The sequence below is a fragment of the Electrophorus electricus genome, chromosome 6 (genome assembly GCF_013358815.1).
Source record: "Electrophorus electricus isolate fEleEle1 chromosome 6, fEleEle1.pri, whole genome shotgun sequence".
Taxonomy (NCBI): domain Eukaryota; kingdom Metazoa; phylum Chordata; class Actinopteri; order Gymnotiformes; family Gymnotidae; genus Electrophorus; species Electrophorus electricus.
In genome coordinates this window covers 23493395-23516637 of record NC_049540.1, presented here as the reverse complement: position 1 = coordinate 23516637, position 23243 = coordinate 23493395, and the positions used below count along the sequence as shown (strand labels likewise).

Sequence of the window (23243 nt, the reverse complement as noted above, 5' to 3'; positions counted from 1 at the left end):
AATGGGTATGTTACTGTTCTTCCACTTGTCTAAAATTCTACTTCTTGCTCACAGCATTTAATTGATGATACTCTAAATTAAGCTGGTCAGGGTGTAGGGCCATGTGATCACTGTATTTCCCTCAAGAGTTAGCTCAAGCATTCCTCATGATCATGTGAGCGTGTCTCTTAAGATTAATATCTTTCAAATGCACTTGATCAGACCAGCCCACAAGATACTGCTTCTGTCATCCATGGAACTGATTCCTTTTGAAGAGTGATGTAGTTCTTGAGTTAAAGAAATCCAGTACAGGATTGTGATGAAGACTGCACCTAATCTAAAATCCATGTCTTTCAAGGAGTGTACATAGTGTGCTCTGACCACTGGACCAAAGAGCCAGCTTTCTGGTAAAGAAGCCAAGACACATATTTACCTTCTTGAGTGATGGTCTCCATCACACTACCCTCTCCTTCAGGAGACCATGTGTGGTTGCTGACCTCAGCCTTCTCCACAAGGGGTGAGTATGATTTATCATGAGATGTTTTCCCTTCAGCTCGAGGACATCTTTCTGTTCAAGGTTTTGTAGTGGTAGGACAGGGAACTGTGAACTGTGACTTTCAGGATAGGAGCTGTCCAGGGTTCTGCTTGTCTGGTGCTGCAGTACACTTCACACTGAGTCTTTAGCACTGTAGTAACATGTTCAACTTATGTCGTCAAATTGCTCAGCTGGAAATATTTTGATGGAACTCCATTGAATTTGGCAATAATTGTTGAAGTGTACAGTCTGCTATCAGGTTTTAACACCAGTGTGATGTAATTACAAACATCAAGTAAACAAACTTCAACACTTCACAGTAACCAAGCCCACTAAAAGTAATCCATACAGGGGCTGTTTATATTTGGGCCTTTTGACCTTTGTCCAAAGTGAATTTTGGATCATGTGAAGTCATGGGCCTCGAGGGTCATAAAGAATTTTTTACATTTTTTTATTTTTGTACTACTACTGCTACTACTACTACTACTACTACTAGTAGTAGTAGTAGTAGTAGTAGTAGTAGTAGTAGTAATAATAATAATAATAATAATAATATGGTGGAGTGTTAATAGTGCTGACTAATAGTCTATCTGATAATTATATTTTTGAGTAGCACTCCCCCTTTGTGTGTGTGTGTGTGTGTGTGTGTGTGTGTGTGTGTGTGTTGAGCACCTGAGCAAGACCCTTAACCCTCGATTGCTCAAGTTGTATTCAGTCAATATTGTAAGTCGCTTTGGATAAACCGTCAACGAAATGCCATAAATGTATGTATATATATATATATATATATATATATATATATATATATATATATATATGTGTGTGTGGGGTGGGGGGGGGGGGGTGTTAGACCGCGCGCGCGCGAGCGAGTCAATCTCTGCTGCACATGCTCGGATGAAATGGCTCCCCCTGCTCGTAAGCCCCTCCCTGACGCGCTGGAGTGGTTGTCTGCAAGCGAATACAGCGAGCAGTGCGTTGCAGAGAGAGCGTAGGTTGGCACCGCGGGACCGAAAGAACGCCGCTGGATCCTCGTAGGACCAGAGAGAAGACGCCACCGAGGGACTGGAGCTGTGCGCAGGTATAGGCTGGGTGATAAGTCACGTAGCGCAGTCACGGTCACAATGGTTTGAACAGGGCACGATGTTAGACTGCTTTTAAATATTTCGTTTTAAAATATCTCATTAAAATCTGGCATTCTTAGAATAGACCTGCTAGAGACCTGATCCTGTTTACTCTTTATTTATATTTATCATCAAGCATTCTGAGCACCAGTTCCTCAGCAGATAAATTTGCTGAATGCTGAATATGCGCTCGTCTTTTATGCTAAACTTACAGGTGACAAGGATCTTGTAATCCAAATACGATTTATCTAGGAGCTGCGCCTAAGGACATACGGCATTCCTTATTAAATACATAGTCGCGTCACGACACATAACTAAACGGAAATAGTACTGTGTTGAGCTACTAAGAGACTTCCCATAGTAAATTACAAATCAGATGCTTAAAGAGATATTATGGCCAACACTCACGAGCCTCCAGCTTTGTAATAAGTTTGGTCACCGGTTCATTGAATCGCATGGACAAAGCCCTTGCAGCCTATGTATGCAAACTACTGAATTCAGAACAGTACAATATCCCATGTCCAAGGATTTTTAATTGACCCATTAAGGAATCGCTACAATGGTGTGCCCCTGCATATTATTTTTGGTCATTATAAAAAGTAAAGATTACGTGGCAAAATCTGTATTATGTAACAGTTAACATGTTGTCATATGAGTTAAGAAGTAATTAAGAGCCTGCTCTGTATGACCATGCGATCCAATGAATCTATATGAGGCTGAGGAGACTGAGGAACTGGGCATGATCCACGCATGGATGGCAGATGACACTGTACACCATATGCATTCAGGCAGTGGCTGCAGTACCATGGCTGGGATACCCTGAGAGTGTGGGGGAGGGGAGAGGAGCGAAGGGGGTTCTACCAAGCCAGCCAGCCAGTGTATCGCTCTCTCTCTCTTTCTATCACTATCTCTATATCTTTCCTCTAGTGCTCTTGCTCTATGTCTGTTTCTTCTCTCTCTCTCACTCTCCCTCACCCCCCCTCTCTCTCGCTCTCTCTATTTATTCCTCCTGTTTCTCCCTCTCTCAGTATTTTCAGTGTGCTGCTGTTACAATCTTTCTGTCTTGTGGGATGATTATACTTCAAGAGAGAGCTCACAGGATCCATTTGGATGTGGAGAGTAATTTGCCACCTCAACTGCCACTTTATCCCCTTCTTTAAACAGCCATGATCTTAAACTACCATAATTTACCAGTCTTGTAAAATTTCAGGTTGCTTTCTATAAATTGGCAATGCGGGTGTGTCAGTTAAAGAAGTGGGTAGCTGGCATGTTATTTCCATTTGAAAACATATTTATGTCAGTATGGTATTTCCAGTGCGCTAACAGTGTCTGACCAACTTCAGTCATGTATGTGTACATATGAGGCAGTGTGATGAGGCATGCTGCTCACCCTTTTCGGGTTTGGTTGTAAGCCACCTGAGTCTATTCTCCACCCATAAGATTCAGTGTTTCCTACCTGCTGCCTTGATGAGAGAGGGGGAAGAGATAGAAGAGAGAAATACATATAAAAGACAGAGAGAGTATCTGTTTGCATGTATGTGTAGAGTGGTCTCACTGATGTCCCGAGTAAGTCACAAGATGAGGCCCAGCACCATCTGCCATGCTGGCTCCTGAATGCAGTGTTTTCTTTTCTCCAGGTGCTCCAGTCAAGAGTGTAATCGAGTGATCACTGAAATACTGACCCAGTGATGCTCACACAAACCCACCTTAAACAAGCGATTAATAATCTTCTGTCAAAAGGCAGGAGCTTTGAGGCTATAAAAAGTAATGTCACTTTATTTTGTTTAGGAGAATACGTGCATTTAGTTTGAAAAGATGTTTGATAGCAAATAAGACCAAAGGCATTCAAATGTTCATTTATTGTGCAGAATACATTGTCTTGTGCACTCCACTGTGTATGCCTGATAAAATGGCTCATAAGGAGTATTTGCAGCTGCAGCTGACATCCGTCAATGATTTTGTCATTACTGAAAAACAGTAGTTGTAGAGCTGAAGTCATAATTAATCAGAATAGCAGTCCAGAGGTAGAGAGAAATCATTTACTGCAACTCCACCACTCTTGCATCCTCCTTCCCCCAAAGAGCTAGAACTGACAGACTCCCCATACATTTCGCACACCTCCTCCAAAACACGTGGAGGGGAGCATATCTGCAATTCATTAGACCTTTCTGTAATGTATCTCATCCTATATCTCATCCATCTCATCCGATGTGGAACTTTGAACACAGTTTAAACACAGACACACATGCACATATATACATACATACACATACATACATACATACATGTGTGTGTCTTTGTGTATGTGTGATGTCACACTTCATCCTGAGCTATGCTAGGGGAGTGTATGAATTGGGAGCACACCATGGCCAGCACAGGGAGAATCCAGCACCACGTAACACTGGCCGTGTTCGGGTTGTTGGTCAGGAGCACTCGCCACCACACAGACTGTGTGTGCCACAGCCCTCCAGTAAGAGCGTCCTCCTAAGACTAACAAGATTAGAGGGCTGTATTGCTTTATCCTACGAATGTCTCCCTGGCAACTGGAATCTGTTGCTAACCACATATGCCGCTGAAAAAGTCCCTTCTTGTCTCTTTCTTTCTGAAGGTAATGATCGGGTCGATGTGTGCAGGCACTGAAAACTGCACCAATGAAATTTTAGACCGCTGCAGGACCCTGCTGCAGCCAATCTGAAAGTGGCAAGGAGGAAGCACGGGTGTGTGAGGCATTCTCTGTCTGTGTGTGTGTGTGTGTGTGTGTGTGTGTGTGTGTGTGTGTGTGTGTGTGTGTGTGTGTGTGAGCATTTTTTATTTCTTTTTCTTGCAAGCTGGAATTCACCTTTTTTCAAGTAGTGTTTTCTTCCTTGTTATGTGTCAATGGCCTGGTATGCTTTGTAATTTTTGTTTTCATTGACAGGGTGACGACATATTTTCAGTTAGAGTAGTACCAAGGAAATATTTAGAATCCTCACCATACTGACAGCAGGTATATAGATAGGAAGAGAGTGTGTAATGGTGCTATGATTAAAATCATACACAAGCAATTCATCACCTGGTAGTGCCTCAGGGTACACAGTATAAAGAGGTGATAATTCACCCTCAAGTCACTTAAATGTCAAAGGAGAGGTGAAATCTTTATTAGCACGAATATGCATTATTTAATCACAATCATAGCATTGCTTCCATATGTGAAGGTCTCATGATAAGCTCTCATAGGACGAATATCAAGAATCTGTGTTTCTCTGTTGGGAGAAAGTTTGATATATTAATTTTTCCATATATTTTTTGTTATTATTCGAACTGTTAATAGTATCTTATGGTGTGATATGGCATGATATATTTTTATGTCCAATTTTCAAGTGTCCAAATCTGAAAGTAAACCACCAGGTGGGCAGCATCCTCTGTGTTCTGTGAAGGTACAGTTTTTGGGCCAGTGTATCCAGTCATGTCTTTCCTGCTTCTAATTGGGTGACAGCATGTGTCTCTTCACTCCTCTCCCGCAGTGGCATCTTGAAGGATGTTCTCGTCGGCCAAGGCCTTCGAGGGCCAGCAGTACTCCACTCTGAAGAAGCAGTGTCTACAGAGTGGCAGCCTGTTTGAGGACCCACTCTTCCCTGCTGCTGACCACTCACTCTTCTACCAGGGCAACCGCATTGGGCGTGTGCACTGGAAGCGGCCACAGGTAAGTACTCTCTGTCAGGCCCCAGCCACCCACATACATGCAAACCAAGGCTGGCACCCACTGAGCAGCCAGCTTTGCTCAAACGTTTGCCTCCTCAGCTTCAGAGCATGCTGTGCAGGTTAAACCATCTTGGGCAATGTGCAAGGTATGTGGGCCCTGTTAATTTACTCTCCTCTCATGGGGTCTAATAATTTAGGAAGGCAGAAAAGGACAAAGGGGTGCAGAACAAGGAGGAAGGGCTGTCTGTCATTCATCACCAGGGACTGGAAAGCTCTTTGACCAAAACATTTTACATTCCATATTGTTTGCATTATGTACCTTTATACTTACACTTTTATTAATACTTTGCACTGGCCTAGATGTTATTACTCCTGTTAAGATTGCAGGTAAAGTAGTCAGTCTAAATACTAATACCAGGGCAACATACTAGACAATATATAGTATTTTTGTATTTATAATCGTGCAGATAATAAAGAAAAAACACTGCATACTGTACCCAGTGTCAGGCTATGTGTCAGGGTTGTCTAGGTCAATCATTCCTCACTCATTTCACATGCTCATTCTCTTGGAGCATTGACTAGCCACACACACACACACACACACACACACACACACACACACACACACACACACACGGCTGTAAATGCACACTGCAACATCCACATTCACCTCTCAGCAGCCCTGCACACGGGTAACCACTAAAACACTGTCAGACCTGCTACAAACAGTAGTGGCATAAGAAAGAGTGTTTATATGGCAGTGGAAGCAAAGAATGGACTGACTGAATAATCACTCATGGTCTTTTGCTCTATAAATGATTACTATGTCTTTGTAATTATGGCGTGTTTTATGAAGAGTAGGACTACAGAGTTGGATTGGGTTTGCACAATTAAAATTTTGCGTCCTTTTAACACTACTCCACCTTTGTCTCTAGTAATCTCTCTTGCCTGTGTGCCTCACCCATGGGACTCTCTCTCTTTTTCTACTCTCTCTCTGATTGCCCCACCCCACTTAACCCCCCTCTCCCCCTTTGCAGCTTTGAATCAATGAGGGCTGTCTCTGAGGTGTAAAATGAAATGCCTCTGGCAGTATCCTTTCTGGGCGTTTGACTGTAAGATGTGTCCACAAATCAGGCTTAGCACTATTTCAGTGCGTCATGAAAAATCCCCCCCCCCCTTTCCTTACATTTTATTTGTTCTCCTGACCACCACTCCCCACTACACCATATTCCCATCCTGCGGTCTGTGCCTGGCTCGCCTTTGTGGACCCAATTGTGATGGTTAGTAATTGTGGTTTTTCAACCCCCTCTACTCTAAGATGAATGAGACTGAGAGCCAGTGACATGAGCTTGGTTTCTCCAACCCTGTGAACCTGGCATTGGCTACTGAAGGCAATACTGCATAGATCTTTGATTGGTCTAGCAGTCTGTCATTACTCAGAGAAAAGACCTAGCAACAGCTTCTGAAACACACCACTACATCAACTAATACAAATCAGAAAATAGGAAGGGTCTGGAAAGGCGGTTGTGTGTACATTCATCTGTGTGGGTATTTATGTATGTATATGTGAATGTGTGTGTTTCTTGGTGAGTTGAGATGGGGCTTTATTTCCTATGCTTTTGAGTACAAGGTATTTGCTGGCACTCTGTTTTTGTTGAAGAATTTGTAACCACACATACGCATGCACCTTAGTCTTTAAACTGTCTAGATCCAGGACAAGGTTGCCCCTTGAATGCTGTTTTGGGCTGTAATTATAAATGTATGTGTTCCTGAGGTGGTTGTTCCACTGAGCTGGTACATGACCAACTTTGAGTCTGCTCAGAGTCAGTTCCCTCAGCTCCTTCCCAGAACTGCTTCACTTTCCCACACACATGCACAACCTTGGACCTCTTTACCTAAATCTAAAGCCTCAGGTCCTTGACATACACATCAAGTTAAACATTCTGCATTCTGTCAGAATGTCTTTAATATAGCATACAGAGGAACTAAGGCTGAGGCTAGGACTGCCACACTCCTAGCACCAGGCTTAGTTCTTACATTACAGGCACAAAACATTGGAATTATATCAGAAGTGGAGGGCTGCATTTATTGTTGGAGCCTTGGAGAAAGTTCATTGCATTGAAAAGCTCTGTGTGTCTGTCCCACACATTCCACACATTCTCACATTCTCTCTCTCTCTCTCTCTTCTTTCTTTATCTATCACTTTGTCACTCTCCCCCCATTCATACTTATTCCACCCTCAAATGGTATCCGAAATGCAAGTAAACTATTGATCACTAATAGACTGTGAAACCATGTCAAGTTATCTGATCTGCTTTTATTACATTGTGGCTTTCAGATCACATATTAGAAGTCTAAAACAGAAGTACTCATAATTACTCAGGTTTTGCACTATCATACATTAGCTGCAGTCAATAAGTCTGAAATTGTCTGAAATTTGTCCTGGAGATGAACTTGACTAGTGTTTGTCATCGACTGCTGGCAGTGTTTGTTGAGTCATAACACTAAAGAGCTTATTTCTATTCCTATTTCACCATGAAGATGGACTCAACATCTCTGTGCACATACTGACAGAGCAGCACTATCACATCCACACAGGGGTCGGGTAGATGGAAGATCAGTCGTGCAGTGTGAACATATTGTGATATGAATGTGTGAACGGTTATAATAGATGGACCGTGCACAGAAACGTTTCGGTGTCATGTCATCTGGGGTTGTGAAAAAATAAAGAGGTGTGTGTGTGCTTTTTCATGTGCGCATGATATCATCACACTTCATATTTCCATGCTGCAGCAGTGTGTGGTGGAATATGTCCTGCCTGTTGGGTGATATGAGTTGTTGAGAGCAGGTGGGAAGTACACAGTGTAAATCCTCTACACCCCACCTACTGAGATCTGGGAAGCATTTCATATAACAGTGTGTTTGTGTAGCTTTGTGTATGTGTTTCACTTGACTGCGCATGCTTAATTTCTAGACACTCTTTTAAGAACATGAAGTTCACACAAGAAGCATTGTCCTTTTGAAATTTTGTTAGTATAATGTAGTTCTGCTGGTGCATTCTGAAACAGGCTCTGCAGGGAGGTTTGCAGAGGTTCTGCAGGGAATTTGGTGAGGGTAAATCAGCCTGTGAAACACACACACACACACACACACACAGTCACATAGCATCTTTCTACATCTTCACTTTCTTACACTTGTATTCTCTCAGCATCTCTGCTCCTCTGCACCCAGCTTGAGAGCATCCCCACCCAGCCAGGGGGTGCGGTGTGCAGTCTGAGATGGGGAGAGTTTGGGAGGTAGGATCTTACTGGGGCTGATTGTGTCACGCTGCCTCCTTCAAATTCAAAAACACTGAATTGATCTGTGTCTCTGTACGAAACACTCTTAGCAAATACTCACGGCCTTCTGCACATTGTCTCACTCTCTAGATTTTTTCTGTTTTTTCACTTTCTTTTAATGTGATATATAGCTTGTTATGCATGTAAATGGTCTGTATTTGTGTACAAGGGAGGAAGGGGCAAATTAGAAGGCACATAGCTTTAGCAAGGCTAAATGGTCATAAATGCCTATTGGATTTAGCTCTGGACTCTAGCCCCCAGTCACTGTTAATTTTACATTTCCTTTCTCTGCTTGCTCCTCCAGTGGAAAGATTATTATGGTCTCCATCTCACATAGTCATTTTATATTCCTTTCCTTCCTTTATAGTCTTTTTAATCTACAGCAACGATACCTGTCTTGTTTTGTTTTTTTTACCTCTTTCCTATATTCACTTACCTGTGTCCTGTTCACATGTTTGTTCTCTTGCTCCTTCTAAGACCTGTTGCTTTCTCTTTCTCTTTACCAGGAGCTATGTGATGATCCTCATTTGTTTGTGGATGGGATCAGTGCCCATGACCTGCACCAAGGGCAGCTGGGAAACTGCTGGTTCGTGGCAGCATGCTCCAGCCTGGCTTCTCGCGAGTCTCTGTGGCAGAAAGTATGTAGTGTCTGTATGTTTTGGGTGTGGCCCTTTTTTATGACAATGAATTCTTATATGTCAGCAAATGCTGCTTCAGTAAATATTTCCTTTTGCTGGATTTGCATTGTGTGACTACATAAATATGTATTTATTTTGTCCTTGAGAGTCTATTTGGGTGTTAGAGAGTGCATTACTCTGCACTAGGTTTTTCATGCAGAGCTCAGGAGCTCTCTGAGACCTCCATTAGAGATTGTTTGCAGCAAAGGGACTTGGGAGGACCAACCTCTATTAGGACCTGCTAACTGATGCTCGGTTCACTTGTGGCTTCATTACCCAGCCTTCACACTTACTTGCTGATACATGCAACTACCAAACCTTCCTAGAGCAGCTGTCAATCAAGCTTTCTGTTGCCATGGAAGCCAACAAGAATAGAAGGAGTAAATTATGTAGTTCTGTGTATTTTAGTTGTGAGAACTACAGTGTTTGAACTGTGAGAATGTACATTGTGATTTAGTTCGACCTGCCAAGCTGAGAGTTTGTCCTGTCTCAGATAGTAGCAGTCTACTGTTGTTGTTGTTGCTGCTTTACCCTGGCTGTGCTGCATTTCCTCACCCTTACAACTGCATAGGCCCAGATGGGCATTCTCTTGCTCTCTCTCAGGGATTTCCCCACATATTCACTGCTCTCCTCCTCCTGCAGTTTGTTTTCCTGACAGGGCCAGGTATTGATGAATGGAGGATAGTGCGCTTCTGTCCATGACCCTAAATCTCTGCCCTACTGCTTTGAGTTTCCTGCACACACATGAACACACATATACACCCAAACTTGCACTTTGAGACATTAAATCATTTGGGCCATTAAATCATGCACACGGTGTTCTGAACCACACATCCACATCCATTTTAATGAGATAATGTATCTGCAGCATGTAGCCATGGTCAAGCTCATTCAGAGCACGTGTGTGCACCCAGGCCATGGTACAGCTCTCTTTGACCTCCTCACTCAAAAGCCTTTGAGCTATGTGGAAGACACCATGGCTCCCGCAAAACCATGGTCTCCCTCAAAGGCAAACAGAACATCAGGCATATCATGCACTTTGTCCAACTCGGCTGTCCAGACTCCTGGGCCTCAGCACAATGGCCCTGTAACAGTGTGTCTGGGCCATCATCAGCATTCCTCTCTGCTTTCACCATGCTTCTGATGGAGGCTTTTTTGCTGTCATGTCCCTTCTCCTCTTCTTCAGACTGAGCTTGGGTTTCTCGTGGCTCCCTCAGCTGTTGCTCTCGCATGTTGTGTGTGTCTCACCAATGTCTCTCTCTGCCTGTCTCATGCACCTGCCTCTTTGGAGCCTTCAGTGAATACAGAGAATACTGCTGTTCGCTCACACACAACAAAGCAAATTATTTCACAGTAAGGTTTTTTGCTCAAGGCAACCATAGTTCTGTGATGTTTGGAGCTGTAAAGCAGGGACCCTCAGGAAATATGGGACAACTGGATTTGCTACATATGTGTTTGTTCTCCATATGCCTGATGCATAGATGGCGTAACTCTGGAAGGCACAAATAATTCAAGGTGAACAAGCTGAAGGTGTAGTAACATAGCATTTAGAAGAAAGGTTCATAGCATGAAAGGTCTTTGCATCTTTGCAGACAGATCATCACCTGAGGTCATTAACAGAGCATAGCCTGCAGCAGAGGTGATAGGCTTGCTGTTCTCAGAACAATAACCACTAAACTGTTTCAAATCCAATCTCTGTGCTGTCTCGCAGTGCCCCCATAGTGATGAAAGTAGCTCTGCTCCCCTTCATGCCCTCTAAATCGCTCCAGTGCCCCTCCAGCAGAAGTTGTTATCGTTCTGTTAACAGCTGCCTGTCCTCCTGGGATGAGAGCTTCTGTGTTGTAACTACAGCCTCCCAGAAACATGAAGTGCTCATGAGAACAGAGCAGACTGGAAAGCATGATTGGCAAGATGCCTCCCTACAGGAAGCTGGTTGCAGCCCACTTGCCCTTGAGGAACTGCTAAAACTGCTTAATCACATGGCAGGCAATTGTTAAACCACTAATGCTGGTGGAGAGCTTAAAATTGCTGGTTCCAATTTTTTGTAAGGGAAACTGAGACAAAATACTTGTAGTTCAGTTCCCTTGGTTTGGACTAAACAAGAAAATGATTGTTAAATCGTTACATTTTAGTCCTGGTTTGCTTAGCATTCACACTCACAAATTTACAATCCAACCAGAATAACTTTTAAAAAAAAGTGAAATATGATGCACATATGGGCTTAATGCACTTATTGGGGTACCTATTTTTTCCCATATGGAAACACAGCAAGAGGTCATAAAATTAATAAAGGAGTTAAAACAGCACCAGAAATTCCTCGCTGTACATACCAAATAAGGTACACTGCAAAAGAAGACGACGTATGTGTCCAATGCCTGTACTGAAGTGTGATGGAAAACTTTTTTTTTTTGCTTGTTTCCTGTCAAATCTGTTGTCATCACAACCTGTGTTTGGTTCATTTAGATTCCTCTGGTTATTATTGTGTTCATACTTCAAACAAACCACACCAGAATTCATTTAGAAACGGATAAAGACCCACATGCTCAGGCGGTCTTGGTCCGTTTATTTGGTGTGAACCAGAGTTTCAAAGGAAGTGTTCACACTTCACACCAGGGTTCATTTTAATCGATCCAAAGTTACCAAGTCTGAACACACCCTTATTAGACTTCTAGGATTCATACACTAAACAGATATTAAATTCATGGTGATAAATTAGGTTGTTCTTTTGTTCAAGATGGGAGCTATTAGGCTTTATAAGGGGGTATTTATAAACTGTGGTATTTATATGCTATGTATGCCGTCTCTCACCTCCTCCTCCTCATCATAATCATCCCTCTGTCCAGGTTATCCCAGACTGGAGGGAGCAGGAATGGGATCCAGAGAAACCAGACTCTTATGCAGGAATCTTCCACTTCCGCTTCTGGCGCTTTGGGGAATGGGTGGATGTGGTAATCGATGACCGCCTGCCCACTGTGGAGAACCAGCTAGTGTACTGCCACTCAAATGACAGCAACGAGTTTTGGAGTGCCCTGGTGGAGAAGGCTTATGCCAAGTAAGCAACCATATGAAGAAAGTGAATTTTATTCATATCTGTTTGTACTGCATTACATTAGCATGAGGAAGTGAAAACACATCTCAGGAAGCATTATAATAAAGAAGAAATTAAGGAGTTAGTTTTTAAAATAATTTAGGTAAGCACCTCTGCCAAGGAGGGTGAGAAAATTTGTATAAGGCAAATGCATCAATGCACACAGCATTGCTGGAAGGTCATTAAAGTAACCAAATTGTAGCAGCTCAGACACTTTGACTCTGCAGAGTGTACGGCTGCTACGAAGCCCTGGATGGTGGCAACACAGCTGATGCTTTGGTGGACTTCACCGGTGGCGTGTCTGAGCCTGTGGACCTGCTGGAGGGCCAGTTTGCCCAGGATGAAGTAGCCAGGAATCAGCTTTTTGAGAGAGTTCTCAAGGTCCACAACAGGGATGGCCTCATAAGCTGCTCCATCAGGGTGGGAAGAACAAGATTCTACTTAACTTAAAGTAACCTCATCATAAACTAACAGTTCATTCTGTGCTTCAGTATATTTAAGGAATATTGTACTTTTTTTCTGGGTGAGTTCATGAATGTTTTGTGGAGTAACTCTGCTTGTGTGGTCTCAGTGACTGTCTAGTTGCCTATCATGATAACCTGCATTTGTTGCTGTTCTACGTATCCATTAGCTTCTTCCAGAATTTCATTTTCTTGTAGCAATTTGTGAATGGCTGTGTTCCCTGTTTAACAATAAGTGTCTTACATACACAATGACACAATATTACTGTGAACATATTGACATCCAAGAGCATTGTCAGGGCAGTGAAAAATCAATTCAAATAAACACATGAATCATTGGGCTCTTAGAGATGCAAGATAATCTAGAGTACAAAAGAGAGCAAGCCTATTCGCGTCACACAGCTTTGGGGCTTGGGCCCTTTTATTGCTTTTTTGTTTAGGAGGCACAGTTTGCATTTATTTTGAAGAATGCTATTTTTGGAACACAACAAAAACCATTTAACATCCCTGTCCATGCCTCTTCCACACTTTGTCTAATTGCTTTTTTTTTTTAATCATTCTCTCCTCCCTGTATTCTGGAGACACAAAGCCAATCTGAGAACATTTATGTTGACAAATAATGGGTGTCACAGGGAGGTTACAAGTCTTGTCATATACTGAGAGCTCCATTTTCTCTTGAGGCGGTAGTTCAGTCTCGTACGGTGTGATGTACATCAGTTACTTGTTTCATCATTGATGTTTTACTCTGTATTGCTTTTAATAGCACAGACATTTCCACTGTCATTTAATTTACATGTCAAAGGAAATGCCACTGTTCTTCAGACTATATCTTCTATATAGTTTCTATATCTTAATTTTGGCTAGTGAAATAGTAATCTGCTGTTTGTTCATATTGGGTTTTTTGTTTATTTGTTTGCACTTTTGTTTTGTGTTAATTGAAATGGAATTTGTCGATTGTCATGTTGCCCAGGCGACTACAATGGAGGACATGGAGGCTCGGCTGGACTGCGGCTTGGTTAAAGGCCACGCCTACGCCGTGACGGATGTGCGGAAGGTGCGCTTGGGCCACGGCCTGCTGGCTTTCTTCAAATCTGAGAAACTCCACATGATCCGCATGAGAAACCCCTGGGGGGAAAAGGAGTGGAGTGGGCCCTGGAGCGACAGGTGAGAATGCCCCCTACTGGACTGGAGGTCTAGTGTTGACTCTACTTAGCAAACAAAAAACAACTTTGACCAAAAAAAAGACTAAAAATGTTTTTTCTGTGAAGACTTCCACCTTATGGCAGACACTGTGTGAAATTATTAGCCAAGTTGTATTTTTGAGGATTCATTTTATTATTGGAACAACTACAGTGCTCTTGGTTAATCCAAAAAGTTAATAAAGCTGAATATTTAAGAAAGTAAAAGTAATGTTTTGGCTTTCTTAGGAGAATATCTATGTGTGCATAATTTTTGGGCAACTATTAATGTGCAGAATCATTATGCAACTAAATGAAAAACAAATTTTCCCATCTGACTTGTTTATTTTTTATCTGTTAAAGTAAGAATAATAAACTGACTACTCAAAATTTACAAATTATTTCTGACATTAAAAAAAAAAGTGACCAATATAGCCAAACTTCTTTTCAACAGTCACAAGACTTCCATTCATGGAGTCTGTCAGTTTCTTAATCTGCTGATCAACTTTTTGTGCAGCAGCAACCACAGCCTCCAAAACACTGTTTAGAGAGCTGTACTGTTTTTCTTCACCGAAAATCTCCCATTTAAGAAGGGCCCACAAGTTCTCAATAGGGTTTAGGTCAGGTGAGGAAGGGGACCATGTCATTATTCTTTCATTTTTAAGGCCTTTACTGGCTATCCACGTAGTGGAGTACTTCGATGCATGTGATGGAGCGTTGTCCTGCATAAAAGTCATGATCTTCTTGTAAGATGCAGACTTTTTCATGTACCACTGCTTCTAAAAACTGGCAGGAGTTTAGATTTAGGAGTTGATTTTGAGTCCGTCTTCAACCTGAAAAAGGTCCAACTAGCTCATCTTTAATAACACCAACCCATAGCAGTACCCCACCTCCACCTTACTGGTCCAGCCACGGGCCCATCAAGAGTCACTCTCATCTCATAAAACCTTTGAAAAATCTGTATTCATATATTTCTTGGCCCAGTCTTGATGTTTCACCTTATGTGTCTTGTTCAGTGGTTGACGGGTTTCAGCCTTCCTTACCTTGGTCATATCTCTGAGTACTGAACACCTTGTACTTCTGTGCACTGGAGGATAATGGGTTCCTGGTCACGTCACATTTGATTCTTCTCAAATCTTTGGCAGTTAGGTTTTTGCAACCCTGTTGACTACAACAACAAAACCTTTGATGATCATGCCCCAATATCTTAGCAATTATAAGAGTGCTGCAGCCGTCTGAAAGACATTTTACAATTTTTGACTTTTCAGAGTCAGTTAAATCTCTTTTTTTTGTCTATTTTGCCTGAGGAAAAGAATCTGCCTAATAATTAAATAATTGCACACCTTGATATATGGTGTTGGTCTCCTTAGGCCACACACTTACTCATTACACAAATACACATCACCTGATATTCTTCAAATAAGCATTCAAGTCTATACAGCTTGGAGCTGGAAAATATGCATTAAAATGATGATATGGTGAAAATACTCTCTTGCCAATAATTGTGCACACAGTGTACATTAGTGCATTACTTCACTAAATATTAATTCACATTAAAATGTAACATTTATTTATCATTGTCTTTAAATCTATTACTATTCATCTTATCACAGGCACACAAATACTGCTACTTTTACCTCTTATAGCACTGTAGTAGTGAATGTCCATAGAGATTAGAGAAAACCATCTCTGTCCCGTCCCATGAGACAGGTTAAATCTAAATAACACACAGACACTGCTAAAATGTCTATTCTTATCTCTAGCCAGCATGAAATTGAAATATCAAGCCAGGTGGGTGTAAAATTGGAAGTCTCTGGGGTGGAAGGGGGAGGTTCTTGGGTGTTTAGGTGTCCATATTTACATGTTTAAATAACTGGAGTCTTGTTTTATCAGAGCCAACCAAAATTTCCTATACAACAGCAGGCTGTGAAATTGAGATGCAGTTGTAATTGAACAAGAAAAAACTGTTCTTTTTTTCCTTTTTGCATCCAACATCAAAGCTTTAAGCTCTGCCTCTGAATTATTTACCAACCATTCAGACAGATATTACTGAGGGGAAGGCTGTATTTCTTCATATGTTGGCCAGATGTAATATTATTTGAGGATTTGATGAGACGTACTGTGTTGTGCTCCAGAAATCCTCAGAAAACAGAGCCACAGGAGCTGCCTGAAGCAGCATGTGTACTTACTTCAGTCTCTCAGTCTGATGAACAGCACTCTGGTGTGTGTGTGTGTGTGTGTGTGTGTGTGTGTGTGTGTGTGTGTGTGTGTGTGTGTGATGTGTTCTATAGCTCTGAGGAGTGGAAGAAGGTGAGCAAGAGTGAGAGGGAAAGGCTAGGCGTCACAGTTCAAGATGATGGAGAGTTCTGGTGAGATTTTTACATTAAATCTGCCCCTCAGCCTCCAGCCTGGGTCTAAACCCAGTACAATGAAGCATCTATTGAAGTGTCTCTTCTAAACTGCACTCTGGCCAGTATATGGTGAAGCTGATTTTATGGGTTAGTTAACATTGGGTTCAAGTTAAAGTAGCACATTACCAAAGTAGCCACAGAAATGAGCTGTGCATATTTACTTTGGATTCAAATTAAGACCATAAAAATATTGCTCACCAATGATTTCAGCTTCATAGTGTACCATCATATGCATTTGGTGAAAACTATTTGTCAACTCTTAATTTACTAGTATAGTGACTTCATTCCCCATTGACTCTAACTATGCCCTTAGGATGAACTTTGAGGATTTCTCTCACTACTTCACTGACCTGATTCTGTGCCGGCTGATAAACACATCCTACTTAAGCATTCATAAGACCTGGGAGGAGGAGGTGATGAGGGGCTCCTGGATGTACCGGGATGACCCTCTCCGCAATCGCTCCGGAGGCTGCATCAACCACAAGGCCACTTTCCTGCAGAACCCCCAGGTAAGTGTATATGCATGCCTGTGTGTGGGGGGGTGTGTGTATGCATTAGGAATTGAGAGACTTAGAAAGTATTTTTGTTGGTATTATTGTTTTCCTTTTGTAGTATGTGTTTGACGTGAGAAAGGTGGAGGATGAGGTTTTGATCTGCCTGCAGCAGAAAGAGAGAAGGGCAACTCCCAAGGAAGGCAAAGGCGAGAACCTGGCAATTGGATTTGACATCCATCGGGTACTGGAATGTACATTTATCAAATGCGAATACACAGCAAGCATACCTAATTGTTTTGAGACATTAAAATGTCATCAGGATATTTATTATGACATGGTTGAATCTAAAGAGAGCTGTCTAAAACCCTTGAGAAATACTTACATGATTGGTTAATTGTCACAGTTAATACCAACCAATGTGTTCATGTCCTGAGAAAAGCCTCATTAGTTGCAGTGTACCTCCCTTCCACCAGGTGGAGCTAAATAGAAAGTACCGCATGCACTCAGCTCAACAGAAGGTTGCTGGCTCAATCTACATCAATTCTCGGTGCGTCTTCCTGAGGAAAGAGCTAAAAGAGGGCCGTTATGTCATAATTCCCACAACCTTTGACCCTGGCCAGCAGGGTGACTTCTTACTCCGGGTTTTCACTGATGTGCCTTCAGACTGCAAGTAAACCATGCTGCTATTACTTCCTTCACTGTTTTTCCTTCTCATATTAGTTATAACTCCTATAATATCTCTCTGTAATCTTCAATTGTATTCAAATGCTTCAATGAGAGGTTCCACATTCATAAGCGTTTTGTGCCTGAAAGGTCATTAGTGCTCAGGATATTCTGATTCCCTGCTGTCACCACTGTGTCATTTCAGAGAGCTGACTCTGGATGAGCCTCCTCAGACATGCTGGACAGGCATGTGTGGATATCCTCAGCTGGTCACCCAGGTGCATGTGCTGAGTGCTGAAGGACTGCAGGGACAAGACTCTAATGGAGGTAAACCTTTGCTAACAGCGAGCAGCCGTGCAGGTTACGGCCCTATATACCCTCCTTTTTAATGCTTTCAAAGCCTAAGTTCCCCATCCCATCATTCTATTTAGGATGTACTCCTTCTAAATCCATTCAAATAGTTCTCCTTATCTTAAACTTACAGGCAACTCTTCTGGTTACATAGAGAACTGCAGTGCCTGGTTCCCTAAAAAATGTAGTATCAACAGCTGAGATATTGAGTCTTGGCAATGAGGATAAATACCCTCCACCATGGAGACACACAAAACATCGAGTTCCAGGGTGCCACTGCTATTAATCAGCCCAATAACTCAAATGTGACCATTTCTTTGCACAGTACCTGATTTATTCTGGTTTACTGCAGTTTGTCAAACAAATGGCAGTTACTTGTAAATATGTGTCCCTTATATTTCAGAATCAAAATTTCTTTAAAGTACCTCTTTGGAGCAATGTAATTTATTTATATTATTGCATTGTCATCCATCTCCATAAACTAGCTTAATTGTACTATTTGTAATAATAAAATTCCCTTGCATTTTTCTTTTAACTGGATTTCCATACAGTACCATGTTCCTTTTTCTAGATGTCAAAATTGGTTTGTTTAAAAATAGAAAGTATTTTTCCCGTCTCCTATTTTACATGTAGATTCAGCTGTATCTCTGTTATATTGTATAGCTGCAGTGTTGCCTTAGGTGTCAGATATAGCATGAAAGTGTGCACGGTTTGAATGCATGACCGATGTCTTGTTCCAGCCTCAGATCCATATGTGATCATCACCTGTGAAGGAGAGAAGGTTCGATCTCCTGTGCATAAGGACACACGTTGCCCCAACTTTGACGTTAAGGGGGTGTTCTACCGCAAGAAGCCAAAAGAGGGCATTCATGTTGAGGTAAGTGTGCAGCTTTCTTCTTCTGCTCTAATTAGCAGTGCTGATCTCTCTATTTCTCTGTTTTCTCACACATTTCCCTTTAATGCTCCTTGCATCACCTTTCTCTCCTGATTGGCCCATTCATAATGGTAGATCTACAATAAGAACGTGATTGTTGACACCTTCCTGGGTCAGGTGACCCTCTTCAGTGATCCTAATGACCGGCAGGAGCAGCACACAGTTCACCTGAGAGACAAGGCCAGTCGCCAAGACAACGACCTCCCAGGCACGCTGACAGTGCGATTGATCACCTGCACTAATTTAACCAACATCTGACCACTCAGTGACCACGACCTTATCTGTACCCTTTCTTTATCATTCTCCCTTTATCTTTCTAGATCCCTCTTTTCTCTCTGTCTCTGTTTCCTTCATCAGTTTTTTTATCATGTTTTCATTAACCTTCAGTTAAAGAGTTATCCTGCTCTGCCATATGATTTTATAGTGCTCATTTTACCCTGCTCTGATAGTATGCATAAGGGCTATGCATTAATCTTGCGTGAGCAGCTGAGGCTGCCATGGTAACGGGAACGTCTTCGTCACACGATCAGCTGCAGGTTTGCACTGCCAGCTTACCTCAGCAGAAATCCTCTCTCTTCATCTCTCCTCCCCTCCCTCCCTACAGTCAGGCGCCCCCCACCTGTTCAGGTTCACATTAGCAGTTCACGCTCCTCCAAGATGATCAGCCTGAAGAAGAGATCATTTACGGAGATCAAGGACTAACTGGCCTGTGGTGTGCTTCCCCTCTCCCCCAAGCTGTCATTAACAGAAAAAAAAACCCCAATGTAATCAAAAAACACTAAAAAACAAACAAACAAACCTAGTTTTCTCCACACACTGTTGTAAAGAGTGTGGCACCTGGCAGTTGTGTGGACTCCTGCACTGGGCTTTCACTGGATGCTCCTTGGATGCGCAGCAGCATGCTTGAAGTAGCTTAACAACAGGAGTGAGAAGAGGAGGACGTGGGAACATGGAGAGGGCTTCCTGCTCCAGCCAGCCATCTCCGGGGACCAAAGGCCTTCCCAGCCTCTCTGCCATGTCATGTCCATGGTAACGCCACTGCCTGAGGACAAATAAAAAATGACTGTTTAGCTTTTGCATGTGCGTGTGCATGTGTGCGTGTGCATGTGCGCGTGAGTGGGTGGGTGTGTGTGTGTGTGTCTGTATGTATGTATACCTCTTCTTAATAAGTCCCTCAGACATACTTAAAGGACAATTAAGTCATGCATGTGTAAGCAGAGGGTGGATTCCATCAATTCCAGTAGTGCTTTAGAGTGAAGGGTAGTTCTATGGACACATAAGCGCGCACACACACACACGTAAACAGACTCTGCATGTATACCTCACTCTGGCACTGAGGATGGGACTATGTGAGGATATGTGTGTGTTCTATAGCTGGGTTCTCTTCAGCTACTGCCAAACAGAATGTGCCATGATGTGGGTCTTATAAAAACTGTTCTTCCACTCCACTAGGGGGCACTGCACTTGTACATTAGGATTATCTCCCTTGAATCACTTATAGACACTTGCTGGATATTATTACCAGATCTGTGTCATCTCTAATGGCTAGTGTGCTGTTTCACTAGGAATTGCTACAAATCTATTTATACACTACCATTATCAGTTTAAGTGTTGCAACGAGTTCATTTGCTTTGGACTTAATGGGCTTAGCACAGACGAATGAAGCCCATAATATAAATTATTTTAATATAGTTTCATGTGATACAGTTTTTGGTGTTCTCTTATAATGGGTAATTCTGCAAGATGTTTTTGAATGTCAGCTATAGTGTAGAATAGCTGAGCAGTTTATTTATAAAGTCACATGTTTGAACAAGTTCAGCCACTCTTTATTGCATTACCTGAAAGAGGGCATTTTCCTGTCATTTTTTTCTATCATTTAAGATGTTTCACACTGTCTTAAGGTATTTATCTTTCATTTACAGAAAATAATCAAGAGTTACAAGTTTTATAGTCACTGTGTTTACAGTTTTGCTCGTTAAACAAAACAATAGATTAACTCTAAGATTGAATAGTCATCATGACCTCCTGTGAACAGAGAAGTTATCACCTTCCTGAATGAGCACCAAATTTCTCTTTTGGTCTGAAGGTTCATGACCCATGACGGAGAGGGTTTGTGTTTGGGGAGGGGAATGTCACTTTACTGGTTTGAATATGCAGTGCCAAGAATATTAAGTGTTGGATGTCAAAAGCAGAAGAGAGTTCATGTCAAACAGACTCGCCCAAAGTATACTGGGAAACAGGAGACACAGAGCCAGAGACAACGTGACTTCATTCAGGAAAGAGTTTTCCTTTTGCACACCTTTGGTTTTAAATAACCTAGACTGAACAACCTAAGCCAACTAAAGTCACCAATGTTTCAGTCTCTATGTATAATTTACTCAATATTCCCAATTAGGAGATAAAAAGGAAAGTTCTTACAGACTTTGCAGGGATCGTGAGTGTTCTCACCACATCAACATAGTCATTGCCTCTGATGGCAGCCAAGCATGACAGAGTATGTTTTTTTCATAAACAGATTAGTAGAATCAATGAAATACTAGTCAGAAAGAAATTGTTATCCATCCAGTTAATATTGCTTGGGCCTTGTTCAAGAGAACTTTACTGAAAGTATCAAGATGTTACACCTTTGCATGTATCCCAAGGCAGATCCGTGGCTTCAAGCTCTAGTAATGTTTCTTACCAGGGTAATATCCGTCTGACTTTCTTCTTTAATGACCTTCTGTCACTCTTCTGCTTTCTCTTCCACACTGCCAGCTTCATATATTTTGAATGTGTTGACTCAGTTCAAATGCCATGAAGGTTATTAATGTGCCATTCCGATTTGAGCCTTGAATATGTTTTTTTTAATTGTATTCTCTCTTTGTTTTAATTGTATTCTCCATATGTTTTTTCAGTTTATCAAAGCTAACAATCTTCAGTGTTTTAGTGTCAGACATGCCAAAAGTAATCTGGTTGTTGTACCTATTCCAGACTGTGTTTCCCTTCAGCACCGTTTGCTTTATCACATGCTTATTTTGTGCTTGGACATATTGTTCTCCAGTGTTACAGATTAATTGAGACTCACTATAACATTCTGTAAAATTCATTATTGATGTTGCTGCCGTTTCCATATGCAAGTATAAGCTTGTGTTGCATGTAATTTAGGATGATATGTACAATGTCTGCCTGGCTTTGCCCAGGTATGACTATGTGAAAGTGGCAGTAGCCAGTATATTATCAAATACCTGCAGAACATCCAGTTTCAGGGATGTTAATATTACAACAATATTTTTTCATCCCCTGAAGATATCAACATGAATGATTGCAAATATGGAAAAAATATCAGCAGTTTGTAACTCACAAGATACAGAAAAAGATTGTTTTTAGGCATCTTAAATTTCCACCAACACAGTTCTGACATACTGTTCTTGAGTGTTTCTTTCAGCTTCTGATTAGTGGCACTGCTGTATCTGCCTCGTATCTCTGTCTCCTCTCTTTAAGGCGCTAGCTTGCTGGCCTGCATTGCTGCATGTACTGTGTCCAATTGGAAGCGCTATGCTCCATCCAGAAGCGAGCCACCATGATGCAGCACAGCCTTAAGAGCCAGAGAATGCTTGTAGAGAGTGTGACTTATAATTCTTGCTCTTTTTTCCCAGAGAATGAGCTTGTGATACTCTTGTATTTTTCTGCCAATGTTAAACTTGAAATTGACACACAAATAATCCCTTGCATGATGACATTCTGTATACGGTAGCAGATACTGGGAACTTTATAAGAAGTATCTTTTGTCAACATTTTATACCTCTTTGTTTAATCTTTTATATCTATCCATTGTGTCTTGTGTTCAACAAAACTGAATACTGTATGTTTACTGATTGTATGGGTTCAGAAAACTGTATCTTATTTATGTTTAGATGTGTGTTTTGTTTTGGTGTGTTTGTTAAAGTCTCTCCTGGGTTACACTGTGGTTATTTTATATTTTTTCTTGAATTAGGCTATTTATTTTCTCTATTTTGTATTTTTGTCAACTTGTGGCATGACTTTGAAATAAAACATTAAAAATACAATATCTGTTGTGATATTTCCATATGGCATTTGAATAGCAGTAGTTAGTAGTTTGACATACTTGCAATTTACTTAATTATTACATTATGTTCTCTGTTATGGTGACTCTTGTGTTGTACTGTTTGTGGTGATGTCAGACTATTGCCATTTTCCTAAACAAATTGTTCATTGATCGTATCAGCCATGCATTGTTTCTATTTTTAGATATAAAACCTGACCTTTTCAATGCACAATTTGAAAGCACAAAGGGAGTAACAGGAGGGGGTGGGAGGGGTGCCACAGGACAAT

General features: G+C 41.6%; 1 protein-coding gene across 3 annotated transcripts; it reads left to right on the top strand.

The window, feature by feature from the left end:
• The first annotated feature begins 1449 nt into the window (after nucleotides 1-1449).
• Nucleotides 1450-22924, top strand: capn5b (calpain 5b). Of its 3 annotated transcripts, XM_027006805.2 has the most exons (14): nucleotides 1450-1592; nucleotides 4244-4352; nucleotides 5139-5317; nucleotides 9161-9292; nucleotides 12175-12383; nucleotides 12647-12839; nucleotides 13851-14044; nucleotides 16350-16427; nucleotides 16783-16978; nucleotides 17082-17204; nucleotides 17437-17633; nucleotides 17832-17953; nucleotides 18718-18854; nucleotides 18987-22924. In XM_027006805.2, exons 3-14 carry the CDS (start codon nucleotides 5153-5155, stop codon nucleotides 19167-19169), a joined length of 1929 nt encoding a protein of 642 aa, XP_026862606.1. In that variant the 5' UTR covers nucleotides 1450-1592; nucleotides 4244-4352; nucleotides 5139-5152; the 3' UTR covers nucleotides 19170-22924. The 3 variants fall into 3 exon arrangements, with proteins under 3 accessions (XP_026862606.1, XP_026862597.1, XP_026862615.1); XM_027006796.2 differs by lacking the exon at nucleotides 4244-4352; XM_027006814.2 differs by lacking the exons at nucleotides 4244-4352; nucleotides 9161-9292.
• Nucleotides 22925-23243: the final 319 nt, after the last annotated feature.

Excerpts from the sequence above, each read along its gene's own strand:
- capn5b (XM_027006796.2), top strand. The coding sequence starts at position 5,153 with ATGTTCTCGTCGGCCAAGGCCTTCGAGGGCCAGCAGTACTCCACTCTG. Across the intron at positions 12,384-12,646 it reads GTGGAGAAGGCTTATGCCAA|AGTGTACGGCTGCTACGAAG; the intron begins GTAAGCAACCAT and ends TTGACTCTGCAG. Across the intron at positions 17,205-17,436 it reads TTGGATTTGACATCCATCGG|GTGGAGCTAAATAGAAAGTA; the intron begins GTACTGGAATGT and ends CCCTTCCACCAG.